Here is a 15,064-nt window from a genome sequence, read left to right as displayed (position 1 = left end):
TGCAAACATTATGCTAATAAAGAAGCTAGTCACAAAAGACCACATATTGAATGATCCCTTTTAAATAAAATGTCCAAAATAGTCCATGCCACAGGGACAAAGTAGATTCATGTTTGTTTAGAGCTAGGGGTGATGCTGGGACCTGGGGTGGGGAGGTAATGGCTAAGAGGTGAAGGATTTATTTTTAGGGTAGTGAAGATATTCTAAATTGATTGCGATGATGGATATACAATTTGATGAATATACTAAAAGACAAATTGAATCATATACTCTAAGTGGGTGAATTTCATACCTTGTGAATTATATATCTCAATAAAGGTGTTCTTTGTTGTTTTTTTTTTTAAGAACGCAGGCTCTTCTGTCTCTACTTTGGCTGACCTAGTTCACCACTTGTCCTCAGTGGCTTCCATAGTAACCCCAAGATGACTGCTGCAATTTCTGCATCATATGCAAACCATAATGTCTAAAGCAAGGAAAAGCTTTTCAATAAGTCCCTTTGTTAATGAGGATGGTTTTTTAACCCTGCCGTAGACTTTACACATTTCTTATTAGTCAGAATCATTTGCAGGAGACATGAAAGTGATAGGTTTGCTAAGACCAGTCACAGTTCACCTCTTATTGATTGAGAAGGGCTTCAAGGGCTTTTCTTAAACTATATGGCCACCAGATATCTAAACAAAACTGCCGTTTGGTCTGGGACCTGAGGACTTCAGCACTTAGAGAAGCTTCTTTGGGCTTTTATTCCCTTAGCTAATACATAGAATTTATAGCCATTAAAGAAAAAATTATTCTGACATGTGTTAAAATGGTAAGAAAGACTTTAATCAAGATCATTGCAATAGGAATTGACTCTATTGCAATTGAGGAGAGAGCTTGCTCAACTCTGAATACAGCAAGGGCAGGTGGGGATTTATATAGCCAACCAGGAGGATAAGGGAATTGGTGGATGGCAAATTACTAAGAGGAGACATCAAGTATAGGGGGATTCTTGTTAAACTGACCTAATAGGATTCTTGCTAAAAGAAGGCCATGGAATAAAACATCTATTGTGAGTGATGAAAAACTTAGTCAAATATCAAGGGTTGATCAGGTATAAAAAGTGGGGGCATTCTCAGTAACTCAAGAATCTTTCTAAGAATGTAATAAGCAGGCCTGGCAAGGACAGGACAGACTCTGAAGGCCAAGGTTAAGGCCTAGTCAAGAAGAGGGCCCAGAGTAGCCTAACTATAGTTTGGTCAAGGAATCTTTGTCATAGCTCAGGTTTGATGTCTTTTTTTCTTTCTCCCTCTTATTATTTGACTAAAAGCTGACAATTTAAAATCAGGTAACTTTCAGTAGGTCTTTAATTGCAGTTAAAGACCTATTAGTTAAGCCCTGGCCTGGTGTGGCTCAGTGGATTGAGTGCCAGCCTGAGAACCAAAGGGTTGCCAGTTGGATTCCCAGTCAGGGCACTTGTCCAGGTTGCAGGCTGGGTCCCGAGAAGGGGGCACGCGAGAGGCAAACACACTTTGTTGTTTCCTGCTCTTTCTCCCTCCCTTCACCTCTATCTAAAATAAATAAATAATATCTTTTTTTTAAAAGACCTATTAGTTAAATTATTTAACTATTAGTTAAAGACCTATTAGTTGAAGAAATTTAACTAATTTCTTTAACTAATTTTACTTCAAAAGTATGATGTGTGTCTGTTCACTGAAAAAAATTTAAGAAACAAATTTTACAACATATTCTCTTAATTTCTGCATTTCTTTAAATGAGATGTAGTGGGTAGCCTTCATTAATTATTTAAATTAGATCTTTGACTAACAAACACATTAGTAAAAGACCAATTTCAATAAAATAAAATAGAATTGTAAATACATGCATTTTCTGCAACTTCTATAAAACCTGAACCAGCAAACCTGATCATTAATAGGACCTGCCATTCCATATAATATTCACTAAAGCAAGTTTCTGCGCAGACAACTGAAAATATGACAATGCAGTGACAGTTTTAAAACAGGATAAAATCAGAATAGTTAAAATGCATGTATTGTATGTTTTAGAATGCAAACCTATGCAATCCCAACCTAAGGCCCTGAAATAATGTAAAGTCTATTTGTTAACATAGTTATTTTGGCTCTCCAAATGCATTTTCTCCTATATCATAATTATGATTAACTTACTAGTTTAGTCCCAAGAGACAGTTTAGTACATTATATAATTGAACTTTATAATATTAATAGTAACCATAAACTATTCTGAGCCAGTGATTGGAAGGAGTCAGGAGCACGGGGCTTGAGCTTTGGCATCAGCAGTTTCTGGTTGTAATAAGAAGGGAGCAATATCAGTGGAGGATTCTGGTAGAAATGACTTTCTTATACAGAGGCCCAGAACACATTTGAGATTGGGATACAGTGATTATACAGTCTGCAGTGGAGACTAAATGAATGTATCTTAAAAATAGTCCAACTTGACATGTATTTTTTGAAAGGCTTATCACAGTAAATATAGCTCTTTAGGCAAACTTGAAATTTATTAAAGTGGCTCAGTTACCATGGCAACGTGTCCAGAATATATAGCTCCTTATTTTGTGAGAGGCCTTCATTTCCACTTTCTGAGGCACCGAAATCCAAGGCTAAAGTTCATGACAGCCTCTAGTCTCATTGTATGATGAATTTCTATTGTTTAGAAAATTTAGACATACAAAAAACTTAGCTTGCAAAATCAGTCTTGTGACTTTATAGTCATATGCACAAATTTTCGACAGATATTTTTCAACTTTGAAATGCCCCTATTTTTAATTTTTTATTATGACCAATGCCACATATGATCATAGTTTCATGAGGATAAATAGCTATTTCAAAAAATAACAGTCCCCTAAACTTAACTCCCCAAAGGCAGCCACTTCCTATTCCTGCTGTTGACTTTTTTAGTGTTCACTCAAATCCCTCAGCTACACATTTATCTTACTTCTGGGTTTGTGTTACTGCTTGCTTTGTCATTTTAGCTGTCACCAATTGGCTTTCTGATGTGAAAGATAAAATTCTAGCTCTTTCACTGCCCCACCCTCACACCCAGATCTTTCCTGTATTCCCATTCTCCCAACAAAGTGATAGGATGGTAGGTAGGTAAGTAGGTAAATGGGTGGATGGAGGGATGGATGGATGGATGGATGGATAGATAAATCCATATAGTTATACTTCTAATAATTTTATAGTAATTTATACTAATTTTGGCTTAATATTTGCCATGTATATTATTAGAACCATGTTTATAATATGTACAGGTGAACCATGCAATATATTATGAATATATTTTTCTTCTTCAACTTATTTTCAATAATTGATCTTCAAACTTTCCCCTAGTGGTTCAATTTACTCTCAATATCTTTTAAACATTAGCACTGTATTAATTTTATCTATGTAAAGAAATTTTACCTGCTGCTTTTGATCAGCTCCAGCCTGCTGCAGAGCTCTCATCCTGGGGATTTTCTTTATTTATACCTTGTGCTGAATTACCTCTTTACTTGATATTATTATTTTCATTTGTTCACTTCCTTGCTTTGCTGGCCATATTCTTCAGTAGCCTCCTAAGAATGTATGGGAGGTATTATTTGAATCCTTGCATATTTGAAGATGCTTTTATTCTATTCTTATATCTGATTTTCAATTTGGCTAGATATAAATTCTTAATTGGAAATTACTTTTCTCTCAGAATTTTTAGTTTTGATATTGAGGTATCCAATGCAACTCAAACCTTTTATTCTATTTTGATTTTGTGAAATATTTTCTTCCCTTTCTGGAAGCTCATAGAAATATTTCTTCATCCCCAGTGTTTCAAAATTTCGTGATGGAGCTTACTCTGGGTACATTTTCATTCATTGTGAAGAATCTTCAGTGAGCCTTTTTCATATTCCATTTGGAAACTTATTTCCTTAAGTTTGTTTTTTAAAGATTTATTTATTTTTAGAGAGGGGGGAAGGGAGAGTATGAGAGGAAGAGAAACATTGATCAGTTGCTTCTCACACGCTCCCAACTGGGGACCTGGCCCACAACCTAGGTATGTGCTCTGACCGGGAATTGAGACAGCAAACTTAATGTTCCCAGGCCAGTGCTCAATCCACAGAGCCATACCAGCCAGGGCTATTTCCTTAAGTTCTATAAAGCATTCTTTATTTCTTTGATTATTTTATTTTTTCTGTTTCCTCTGTATTGTTTTCTAGAACTTTTCTTATGTATATTTTATTGATTTTGTTATTACAGTTATCCCACCCTGGTACCCCCCCCTTTTCCCCACCAATCTCCCCCCTTGGTTCATATCCATGGATCATGCGTGTAAGATTTTTGGCTTCTCCATTTCCTATGCTGTTCTTAACATCCCCCTGTCTATTTTGTTCCTACTAATTATGCTTCTTAATCCTTGCAGCATTTCCCCCATTCTATTCCTTCCTCCTCCCAGCTGATACCCATCCAATGATCTCCATACCTATGATTCTGCTCCTGTTCTGGTTGTTGGCTTAGTTGTTTTTTGTTTTGTTTTTTAGATTCAGTTGTTGATAGTTTTAATTTGTTGCCTTTTTTTTAAGATTTTATTTATTTTTAGAGTGGGAAGGGAGGGAGATAGAGAGAGAAACATCAATGTGTGGTTGCTGGGGGTTATAGCCTGCAACCCAGGCATGTACCCTGGCTGGGAATTGAACCTGCGACACTTTGGTTTGCAGCCCGCACTCAATCCACTGAGCTACGCCAGCCAGGGCTAATTTGTTGCCTTTTTGATGTTCATGGTTTTGATCTTCTTCTTAAATAAGTCCCTTTAACATTTCATGTAATAATGGCTTGGTGATGATGAACTCCCTTAGCTTTACATTGTCTGGTAAGCACTTTATCTGCTCTTCAATTCTAAATGATAGCTCTGCCCAGATATCTAGGTTGTAGGTCCTTGCTTTTCATCATTTTGAATACTTCTTGCCAATCCCTTCTTGCCTGCAAAGTTTCTTTTGAGAAATCAGCTGAGAGTCTTGTGGGAACTCTTTTGTAGGTAACTCTCTGCTTTTCTCTTGCTGCTTTTAAGAGTCTCTCTTTATCTTTAACCCTTGGCATTTAAATTATAGTGTGTCCTTGTGTAGTCCACTTTGAGTCCAACTTGTATGGGACTCTCTGTGCTTCCTGCACTTGTATGTCTATTTTCTTCACCAAATTAGGGAAGTTTTCTTTTATTATTTTTTCAAATAAGTTTTCTTTTTTTTTTTTTCAAATAAGTTTTCAATATCTTGCTCTTCTTCTTTTCATTCTGACACCCCTATGATTCAATGTTGGTACATTTAAAGTTGTCCCAGAGGTTCCTAAGCCTATCCTCATTTTTTTAAAATTTGTTTCTTTCTGTTCTGGTTGAATGTTCATTTCTTCCTTATGCTCCAAATCATTAATTTGAATCCCGGTTTCCTACCCTTCACTGTTGGTTCCCTGTGGATTTTGCTTTATTTCACTTAGTGTAACCTTCATTTCTTCCTTTATGTTGTTGCTGCACTCAAGGAGTTCTCTGAGTATTCTGATAACCAGTGTTTTGAATTCTGCATCTCATAGGTTGGCTATCTTCATTTCTCTATGGAGTTTTGATTTGTTCTTTCATTTGGGCCATATTTTGTCTCCTCAATTTGGGAGGCTCCCTGTGTTTGTTTCTGTGTATTAGGTAGAGCTACTTTTACTCTCTGTCTTAGTAGCATGGCCTATGTAGAAAAGGCACCTAAATTGGCAGGGCAGGGCAACCCACTTTACTACTTTGTGGCTTTGTGTAGGGGCAGGTCTCAGAGAGGGGACCATGCCACTGTCTGGCCTCTGGAGGTTTGCCCAGGACTTGCCCCATTTCCAGTCACTTCATCCACTTCCTGTATGCAACTCCAGCTGCTGCCCTGGTGGTGAAACCCAGATTGGGTAGGTTTATGTATGTTCTAAGTCCATGCAGGCCCTTTAAGTGGGGAAAATCTGGCAGTTTCTTCCATGCCCCCCGCCCCCTCAACACTCACTGGTTTTTACAGCCAGAAGTAATAGGGATTTCTCTTCCAGGTGCTGGAACCCTGGGCTGTGTGGTCTGGCCTGAGGCTAGGATCGCTTGCTCCCAAGGTATCCCTCCCAATTTTTATCCACCATATGGGAATGTAGAACTATCCGTTCTGCCACCACAACTGCCACCCCTCTTTGTCACACCACCTCTCCACCTATCTCTGTGACTCCACCCTTCCTACCAGTCTGGATGAATGTGGCTTCTTTAAAGCCCTGGTTTTAAGGATTTCCATACAACTTGATTTTCTGATGGTTCTGGGTGTTTTTTGTTTTGAGATCTGGTTGAATTCTTTCTATGGCCACATGAGGAGGCAAAGCATGTCTACCTACACTGTTTTCTAGAACTTTTTATTCATATATTGCCCTCATGGCTTGGCCTTCTAATTTTCTTATATTTTATATATTTCTAATGATTTTCAATGTACTTTCTGGAAGATTTTTCATCTACTTTCTGGACGATTTCCTCAGCTTAATACCCCGTGATTTTTTTTGTTTCTGTTACTATATTTTTACCAACATTGCTTCCCTTTTTCTCCAATTACTCCTTTTTTTCTGGCATACTATTATTGGTTTATCAATGTAATCCCTTCTAGTTTTCTTGTCTCTGGATAGTTGATGTGTTCATATAGTTTGTTTTCTACAAATGCCTGGTGACCTTTGTTTGCTTGTCTTTGCAAGTAAGACACAATGCTAACTGGAAACTCGGTTTATGGATATGGCTTGTAAACGGTAGCCTTCATTAAAGGGTGATCTGACTACCATGCCATGCTGAGGAACCCCCAATATCAATATCTTTAGTCTTTTCTCTTTGAGTGGTCAGATTCCTCAGAAAAGAGTTATTTGATATGATTCTGCTCTCCTGCCTAGAGAATATAAGGTTGTTTGTGTGTTTTGGGCCTGTGTGGGGGGTAAGAAGATTAAGGGAGAAGAGCAGGTCTCAGCATTTATTATGTAACTTTCATTTAATCCCCATGATTTTTATAGGATAGCCTACCACCAATGTGGGATTCCTCCATCTAGTACCCTCTATTTTACCCTCTCTGGAAAATAAATCTCTAGTTTTCTGCCAGGATGTGTTGGGAAGTCACTTATTGTATGGAATTGGTAGAGACAGGATATGGATGAGTGTTACACATATTCAGCTTCTTAAACATTCTTTCAACCAGTCTTCCAGTTTTAGCTACATGTCCATCCTCCTTTGAGAAGTGTTATTTCCTGATTTTTTAAAGATTACTCATTGTAAACCAGATGCTTCTCAGTTTTTCATACTGACGATTTAGTAACTATTAGGTTGGCTACTCAGTTACCAGGCATCTGTCTACTTTTTAGTTTCAGTGTTAATTGCTATCAACCCCTCTCCAACCCTCTTTCTCCCTATACTCACTACTATTATTTAAATATAGGACTGAGCTGACGAGGTTGTGGAGAAAAGGGAACCTTAGTACACTGTTGGTGGGAATGCAGACTGGTGCAGCCACTGTGGAAAACACTATGGAATTTCCTCAGGAAACGAAAAATGGACCTGCCTTTTGACCCAGCAGTTCCATTGCTGGGATTGATTATACCCTAAGAATCCTGAAACACCAATTCAGAAGAACCTGTGCACCCCATGTTCATAGCAGCTCTTACAATAGCCAAGTGCTTGAAGCAACCTAAGTGTCAATCAACAAATGAGTGGGTCAAAGAAATATGCAACATTTACACAGTGGAATACTATGTAGCAGAAAGAAGGCATTCCTACCCTTTGCAACAGCATGGATGGATCTGGAGAGTATTTTGCTAAGTGAAATAAGCCAGGTGGTGAAAGACAAACACCATATGATCTCACCTATAAGTGGAACCTAATCAACAAAACAAACAAGCAAGCAAAATATAACCAGAGACATTGAAATTAAGAACAAACTGACAGTAATCAGAGAGGAGATGGGAGGAGATAATGGGGGAAAAGGGGGAACAGGTTGTCAAGGAACATGTATAAAAGACACATGGTCAAAGCCAAAGGGGTTTAGGATCGAGGGTGGGAGGTGGGGATGGCTAGGGTGGGGGGTGGGGACTGTTGGGGGAAAAATGGAGACAACTGTACTTGAACAACAATAAAGAAAAATAAATAAATATAACACTGAGAGTGGAGGTTAAATGTGTTCAGCCTATTACCTTTTCCCAAAATTGCAAAGTAACTAATTTTTAACAGTTAAGAGGCTATTTTCATGTTTTAGGTTTAATTCATGCTACCCACTTTAAATTCATTGTATTTGATTCATCTCATATTGATTTCTTACTCTTAATAGGTAACTTGGCCTCAAGTTAACTAAGAAAAGCCTATTCAATCTGAACTTTTTTGATTCTTTCCTTTTCCTCACTACAGTTTCTTTGTGTCTCCTCGTTCTCTCAGACCTCCCTTCTATCCTCTTAATCTTATCACTCCAGCCTCTGCTGTGACCCTTTCCATCCTGGAGACAAACTGAACCTCCTCATTTTTCATTCTTCCTTAAAATGCCCTGTTTATAATTCTACTTAAACTTTTTAGCTTAAAAATATCAATAAACCAACTTTCTTAATCATTAAGCTTTAGTCCCAGCTTTCTTATTCTTCTTTAGTTTTCCCTTTTTATAAAGTAAAAATGCTATTCATTTCACTTTTTACCTTTTATTTTCTTCTTAACTTCATTTCACTTAGTCTTATATATGAGCTTTTTAAAAAATTACCTTCTAAGCAAAACCTCTTCTTGGTCATAGTCTACTTGAGTACCTACTTTCCATTGAACTCTTTTCTTGTTTTTTTTTTTCCTAATTCTTATATTGTTCTTGTTTCCTCAGTTTTTTCCTCTTTTATCCCTTTTCTCCCACTTACTATTATATGTGATTCTACTTCCTTAGGCTTCTTAGAACACAAAGCAGTTAAAAGTTCATAAAAATGTATTGATGTTTGAGTTTTCCTTGACTTATTAAAAGAAAGTTAGATGATATTTAATAAACATTTTATTATATTAATAAGTTTTAACATTTAATATTTAGGCAGGTGCTGTAAAGGATTATATTAAGATGATGCTTCAAAATGATTCACTTAAATTTCTGGTTTTTGCTCACCATGTCCTCATGCTCCAAGCTTGCACAGAAGCAGTCATAGAAAACAAGGTATGTTAGCACTTGTCTGTCAAGTACTTTTAGGGTGCACATTTTTAATATACCAAACATCGGTTGTCTTATAATTGCATTTTTACCTGCTTTTCATGGTGGTACATAAATTATAGATATTTTTCTTGAAAATTATACTGATATTATATTACTGTTATATTGATGGTATCCTATTAAAGTTTGCCTTTTAAACCAGTGTTATAATTCTTCACTAATCAAATGATCTGGATTAAAATTTACTGCCTTGATAGGAATGATGTGAATTTGGTTTTTGTTAATGGTATACAATTTAAGATATGTATAGGCAGTTAAAGGTTAATTTTTTGTTTACCCACAAGGCATCCCTGGAATGTGGGTGATGTCCAGAGGAAAGGAAGAATGAAGTTAACTGATTTTTGTGTCCAGCTATAGTCCCACCTTTTAAACTCCAGGCTGTATACTCTTTAGAATACGGTTATTAAGATTTAGTATAAATGAATTTATAACATATCATTCAGGGAATGTCTCAGGTAAGCTCCAACAAGCCTGCTGGCCCTCCTGCATCTCCTTAGGTCCACCCTATTTCCCAGCAGTTCTGTCAGTGATAGCATCATCCAGAAGAAATTTCCTGACAAATTATGTGAGCTTAATATATACATAACAGCAGAACTTCCTTCTGGTGTAGGTAGTTGTTGTTGTGTTTTTTTAATGGAGGAATAAAGCCATATTTTTTATCACTTTGTATAGTATAGATTTTTCAAACACTAGCTAATAGATTCATTGACATTACCAAAAATGTAATACTGGTATTTTCTTTATTGAAAGATTTATGATAATATAATAAAGTACTATATACTGAAATACACTTTCTTATTGATTATCTTATAGTGTCTGTAAAACACCTGCAGAGGAAGAGTTAATCTTAGAAATAATTTTAGATGATTAAGCAATAATTATAGATCCATAATATTTTCTCATTCTGATTCTAGTATACCTTAGAAGTACTGGAATGTATTCCAAGAGCAACAATCTATCTCTCTTTCTCACTTCTGCTTTACTGATATATTTAGAATCCCATTTAACATTACTAAGAGTTACAAATGTTAGGTAGTCATGATGTTGGAAGTGAATTTCTCTCAAATACCTTAGAGTCTGACAGTGTGTTTTCTTTAGAAAGACCCTCAGAAGAGTTTATAATCTACCTTAATGGATATTAAATGGATCACTGGTCAATTCTATCTGTTTTATGAAGACAAAGTTAATAAGGGGCATTCTATTTAATGAATAATTTGACTGTCTTCTTATATAAGTGAATATTTCTGCCTTCACCTATTTAAGACTATGTTTTCCATAAAAGTACATATAGAAATGAGATTATTTGAAATTCAGGGCTTATACTTGTTTTACAAAGCTGAGTAATACGCTCTTTTCAGCTTCTGTAACGCACGCTGATTGCTCCCTTTTCTCAACTCAGATCAAATCATTCTTAAAAGACAGCATTGTTCAATTTAGCACTTAATTGTTTCCCTACTTTTTAAAAATGTGGGTGGTTGTCTTGGTCCCCACCTCAAGGGGCATGACCATAACACATTTTTCTTTTAACATTAATAATGGGGGAGGGGGGAAAGAACTCAAATTGTACATTAAAAAAGATAATTTCCCAGTTCATACCTGAGATATTTCAGAAACAGACATACCACCCTTCATGAACTTCTAGTATACGTACAGAATCCTCATTTTCCTTTCTTGCAACATCTGATCTTACTTTTACTTTGGAGTTCGTGATTCTGTGACTTGAAAGTTACTCTGATCCAGCATTAATTTGGTGTATTAATTTACATAGAATTCTACTGGGCAACATTAACTTAATTTAGTCATGAACTGCTATTATGTACAAGACATTGAGCTTTGCAATGATGGTGTGAAGATAAGTTGGACATAGATCCTAACCTCAAGTAGCTTAAAAGATTAAAAGATATAAAATTGTTATCAGACACTATTAAGAAATTTGGTTAAGATTTGTCTTGTGTAACATTTACCAACCTGTTATCTTAACTAGTTTCTGTTTTATTATGTGAACATAAAAGTAAGCCATAAAGTATATAAAATAAGCTGGGTATATAGGGGTTTGTCCTAATTTTGCCATTTCCTTTGTTAATGCTAGACTCGTTATGTTAGGATAGATGGAAGTGTTCCATCCTCAGAAAGAATACATCTGGTTAATCAGTTTCAAAAGGATCCTGAGACTCGTGTTGCTATCCTAAGCATTCAGGCTGCTGGTCAGGTAAGAAATTTCATGACTTGATAATAAAATGCCTTTGAGGTTATAAAAATGCCATTAACCATAATTATAATTTTATATCTCATATCTGATATAATCAATATTCATTCTATTTTGGATAGTGCTAGAAAGTATAATAGGAGGAGGCCTCACCACCTCTGACTGAAATCTTCCTACATTTTCAAGGAGAGAATTTCTTAGAAGAATATAGTTCATTTGACTGAAATACTTTCTCATGACTTTCTTTTTTTCTTTTGAATTTGCATAGAATTTTCCCATCCCTTTCTTAGAGTGCTTATCTTACTTGACTATCTTCATCAGAGTCTGTGAGGCAAGGTGGCTTGAGGAATAAGAACTTTTCTGTCTGAGAACTCTTTATGGAGTCCCCCTGTTTGCCCCTTAGAATTACATTTGGCTGCAAGTAAATGAAAACTCAAATGAAGATAGACTTAAATGCATAGAGTTTTACTCTCTCATGTAGATAGCCCAAGTCTAGCGTGGTGGTTCCACAAAGCCCTTAGGACCTAGGCTCCTTCTGGCTTTCTGCTTTTCCACTCTTAACAGGTATCTCATTTTTAAGAGGGCTGCTAGAGTTCCTCCAGCATGTCTTTGATTCAGACAGCTGGCTGGAGAAAGGCACACTACGTCTGCAGTTAGTCCTATGGCCACAACTAACTTCAAGACAAGCTAGGGAAAGTAGCATTTATTCCAGATAGTGATGCTAAAATTCAGGTGTTATACTGCCAAGGATTAAAAATAGACATTGAGGTAAAGAACAAACTGCCAGTAACCAGAGGGGTGGGGGAGGGAAATAACGGGAAAAAAGGGAAAGGGTTGTCAAGGAGCATGTATAAAGGGCCCATGGACAAAGTCTAAGGGGGGTAGGATTGAGGGTGGGAGGTGGGGGTGGGTGGGGTGGGGAAGTAGTGGTGGGAAAACAGAGATAACTGTATTTGAACGACAATAAAAGTTATTTAAAATATATACAAAATTATACAAAAGAAAAGAATAGATACTAGGGAAGGCAACAATAGTCTCTGCCACACTGTGGAAGAGGGAATCTTTCTGAACTTTTTTCCTAGTAATATTCTGAAACAATTTGATGTAAATGTCTAAGCCAGGATATTTAACATGTCTAAGCCAGGATATTTAACATAGGGGAAAATAATTGAACATATGACTGTGCATCCAACCTGGTATATGCCATATCTGTCATCTCCTGTGGACTCGAATATGAACCAGAGCCAAAGATCTGCTTTTACCAAGCAAATTGTATACACAGAGAAACTCCATGAAGATTTATAAACACATACATACAATTTTGCTTGGTTCTAGAACTTGCTAGGAATTCTAACCAAAAGGAGGGTTGTCTCAACATTTCCTTGATGTTAGATTATACTTGCAGTAATCTGAGTTTTAGATCTGTTAAAATATTCTAGACTTAAAACATATTATCAAACAGAGCATAAAATTACAAATGGAGTACTCATAATATGGGAGAATAAATGTAGGAGATGCCAGGCAAGAGAGTTTAGGAGTGGCCTGATAAAAGACTTCAAAATTAAAATTGCACAGGGCACTCACATTTTATTCAAGACTATATTCCTAACAACCTTGTATAATTCAAAATTCATATACTTGAATGCTAGTGTCTTCATAGGAATAAAGGAAAGTAGAAAGAACTTTGTTGTTAAGGCATATGAATCTTCCATTGCAGTTTAGTAGTAGCTCAGAGTGATGTTGCCATCTTATATGGTCATGAGATGCTTTTTACATGCTTAAAGGTGTCTGTCTTTGTTTGTTTGTTTGTTTGTTTGTTTGTTTGTTTTTAAAGTTTTCCCTTTTTTTAGGTTTTATTTATTTATTTTTTATTTTTTTTAGAGAGAGGGGAAGGGAGAGAGAAAGGGGGGGAGAAACATCCATGTGTGGTCACCTCTCAGGTGGTTCCCACTGGGGTACCTGGCCTGCAACCCAGGCATGTGCCCTGACTTGGAATCAAACCGAGGACCTTTTGGTTCACAGCCCTCGCTCAATCCACTGAGCTATATCAGCCAGGGCTAAAGGTGTCCTTATTTAAATACTTTTTATTTTTCAGCATTATCTCTAGTATTTTGTGGCATTTCTTGTCCTAAGTAGCAGAACAGCTTAGCATGGTAGTTGTTTCTATTACTTCTAACTTCTGTTCCGAAGTGATTGATCTTCAGTGAATTTTCAGCTTGAATGCCACCTTTTAATGAATGCTGGTATGATGTGTTATGTGATATAAAACCCTTAAAGTTAAAATAACATGCCATAAAACAGCACAGCAGTCACAAAAGTCGCTCACTTGGAACTTCCAGTGTATGTGAACAATGGCTTGGGGTAGTTGGTAGTCTCAAAGGATGGTAAGTATTTCTGCCAACCCCTGTGTGTGGCAATAGCATAAGCATGCTTCGTATTTCACTCAGCCTGCCAGCTTTAACATCATGCATTTTTTACTCAATTTTAGTTTGAGGAGATTTGCTTATTTCATGTAAAACAAGGCTTAGTTAATGATTTTAATGTTGTACTATTTCAAACTGATGTAAAATGCAATTGTGTTGTCTATATTGAGATACAGGCCAGTAAACTTCAGGGCCTTTGGAATGTAATGTAAGAAATTTCATAGAAGAGAACAGTATGACTGAAGACGTGATTTTCTTGCTTTATGGGACAGCAATATGAATTAAATGAATAGAGGATGTCATTGCTCTCTGCCTAGTTGCTATGGATACCATGTGTTATAGATTATATTCTCATTTATAATGTATTTTATTAGATTTCCAGTGGTAATATGAATCTAGTCTTCATCAGAGGATAAAGTGATTTTGTGTATAATATTCATCAAATTGACTTTTGAAATACATCTTAAATGTGTTTTGTAGTTCACCTGGCTATCTTGGAGTAAGTAGTCTTCATGTGCCTTTCATAAATTAAATTTTTGTAATCTGGCTTACAATGAAAGGTTAATTTGTTTCTATGTCCTTCAACATCCTCTTGTCTATTTAATGTGTTCAGAAAGACTACTATACATGGCTCTATGTTATATTCTCAGTTCATTTACATCTTAATTTCTTCACTTATTTTGCTAAGGGTTTGACATTTACTGCTGCAACTCATATTGTGTTTGCTGAGTTATACTGGGACCCTGGACATTTAAAACAAGCAGAAGACCGGGCTCACCGAATTGGACAGTGCAATTCTGTGAATATTCACTACCTCATTGCAAATGGGACTCTAGACACCCTTATGTGGGGGATGTTGAATCGCAAGGTAAAGCTTGAATTCAAGCCTGGTTACTAATTTACTCATTATTATCCATAGTCTACATGAGTTAAGAGGCAGAGTTTTAGTGTTTTCAGGTAAAGGATACTTAAGTACACTAAGGTACTGATGTTAATAGAGACCAAGTTCAGAAAAGGTTTCAGTTGGTAGTACTGTACTTGCTATCCTCTGTAATAAAAGAGAGGCATGAATTTACATGTATTCGTATTATCTCTCAAGCCCTTCTCCTACCGTTCTAGAGGACAGAGGAGAGGTTAGCTAGCAAGGAACCAGAATGCTTTCAAGCACCAAATCTTTTTCATTAAGTAAAAATAAACCCTTTCTCAGAA

General features: G+C 36.4%; 1 protein-coding gene across 1 annotated transcript in view; it reads left to right on the top strand.

The window, feature by feature from the left end:
• Positions 1 to 15,064, top strand: part of ZRANB3 (zinc finger RANBP2-type containing 3) — a 226,103-nt gene that overhangs the window by 163,904 nt on the left and 47,135 nt on the right. Inside the window, exons 9-11 of the mRNA XM_045826044.1 lie at positions 9,053 to 9,172; positions 11,316 to 11,435; positions 14,544 to 14,723. Coding sequence (XP_045682000.1) covers positions 9,053 to 9,172; positions 11,316 to 11,435; positions 14,544 to 14,723 — 420 coding nt within the window. The remainder of the gene's footprint in view (positions 1 to 9,052; positions 9,173 to 11,315; positions 11,436 to 14,543; positions 14,724 to 15,064) is intronic.

This window comes from Phyllostomus hastatus, unplaced genomic scaffold (assembly GCF_019186645.2).
Source record: "Phyllostomus hastatus isolate PE091 unplaced genomic scaffold, TTU_PhHast_1.1 phas_scaffold_60, whole genome shotgun sequence".
Taxonomy (NCBI): Eukaryota; Metazoa; Chordata; class Mammalia; order Chiroptera; family Phyllostomidae; genus Phyllostomus; species Phyllostomus hastatus.
This window is presented reverse-complemented; position numbering and strand designations above follow the sequence as displayed.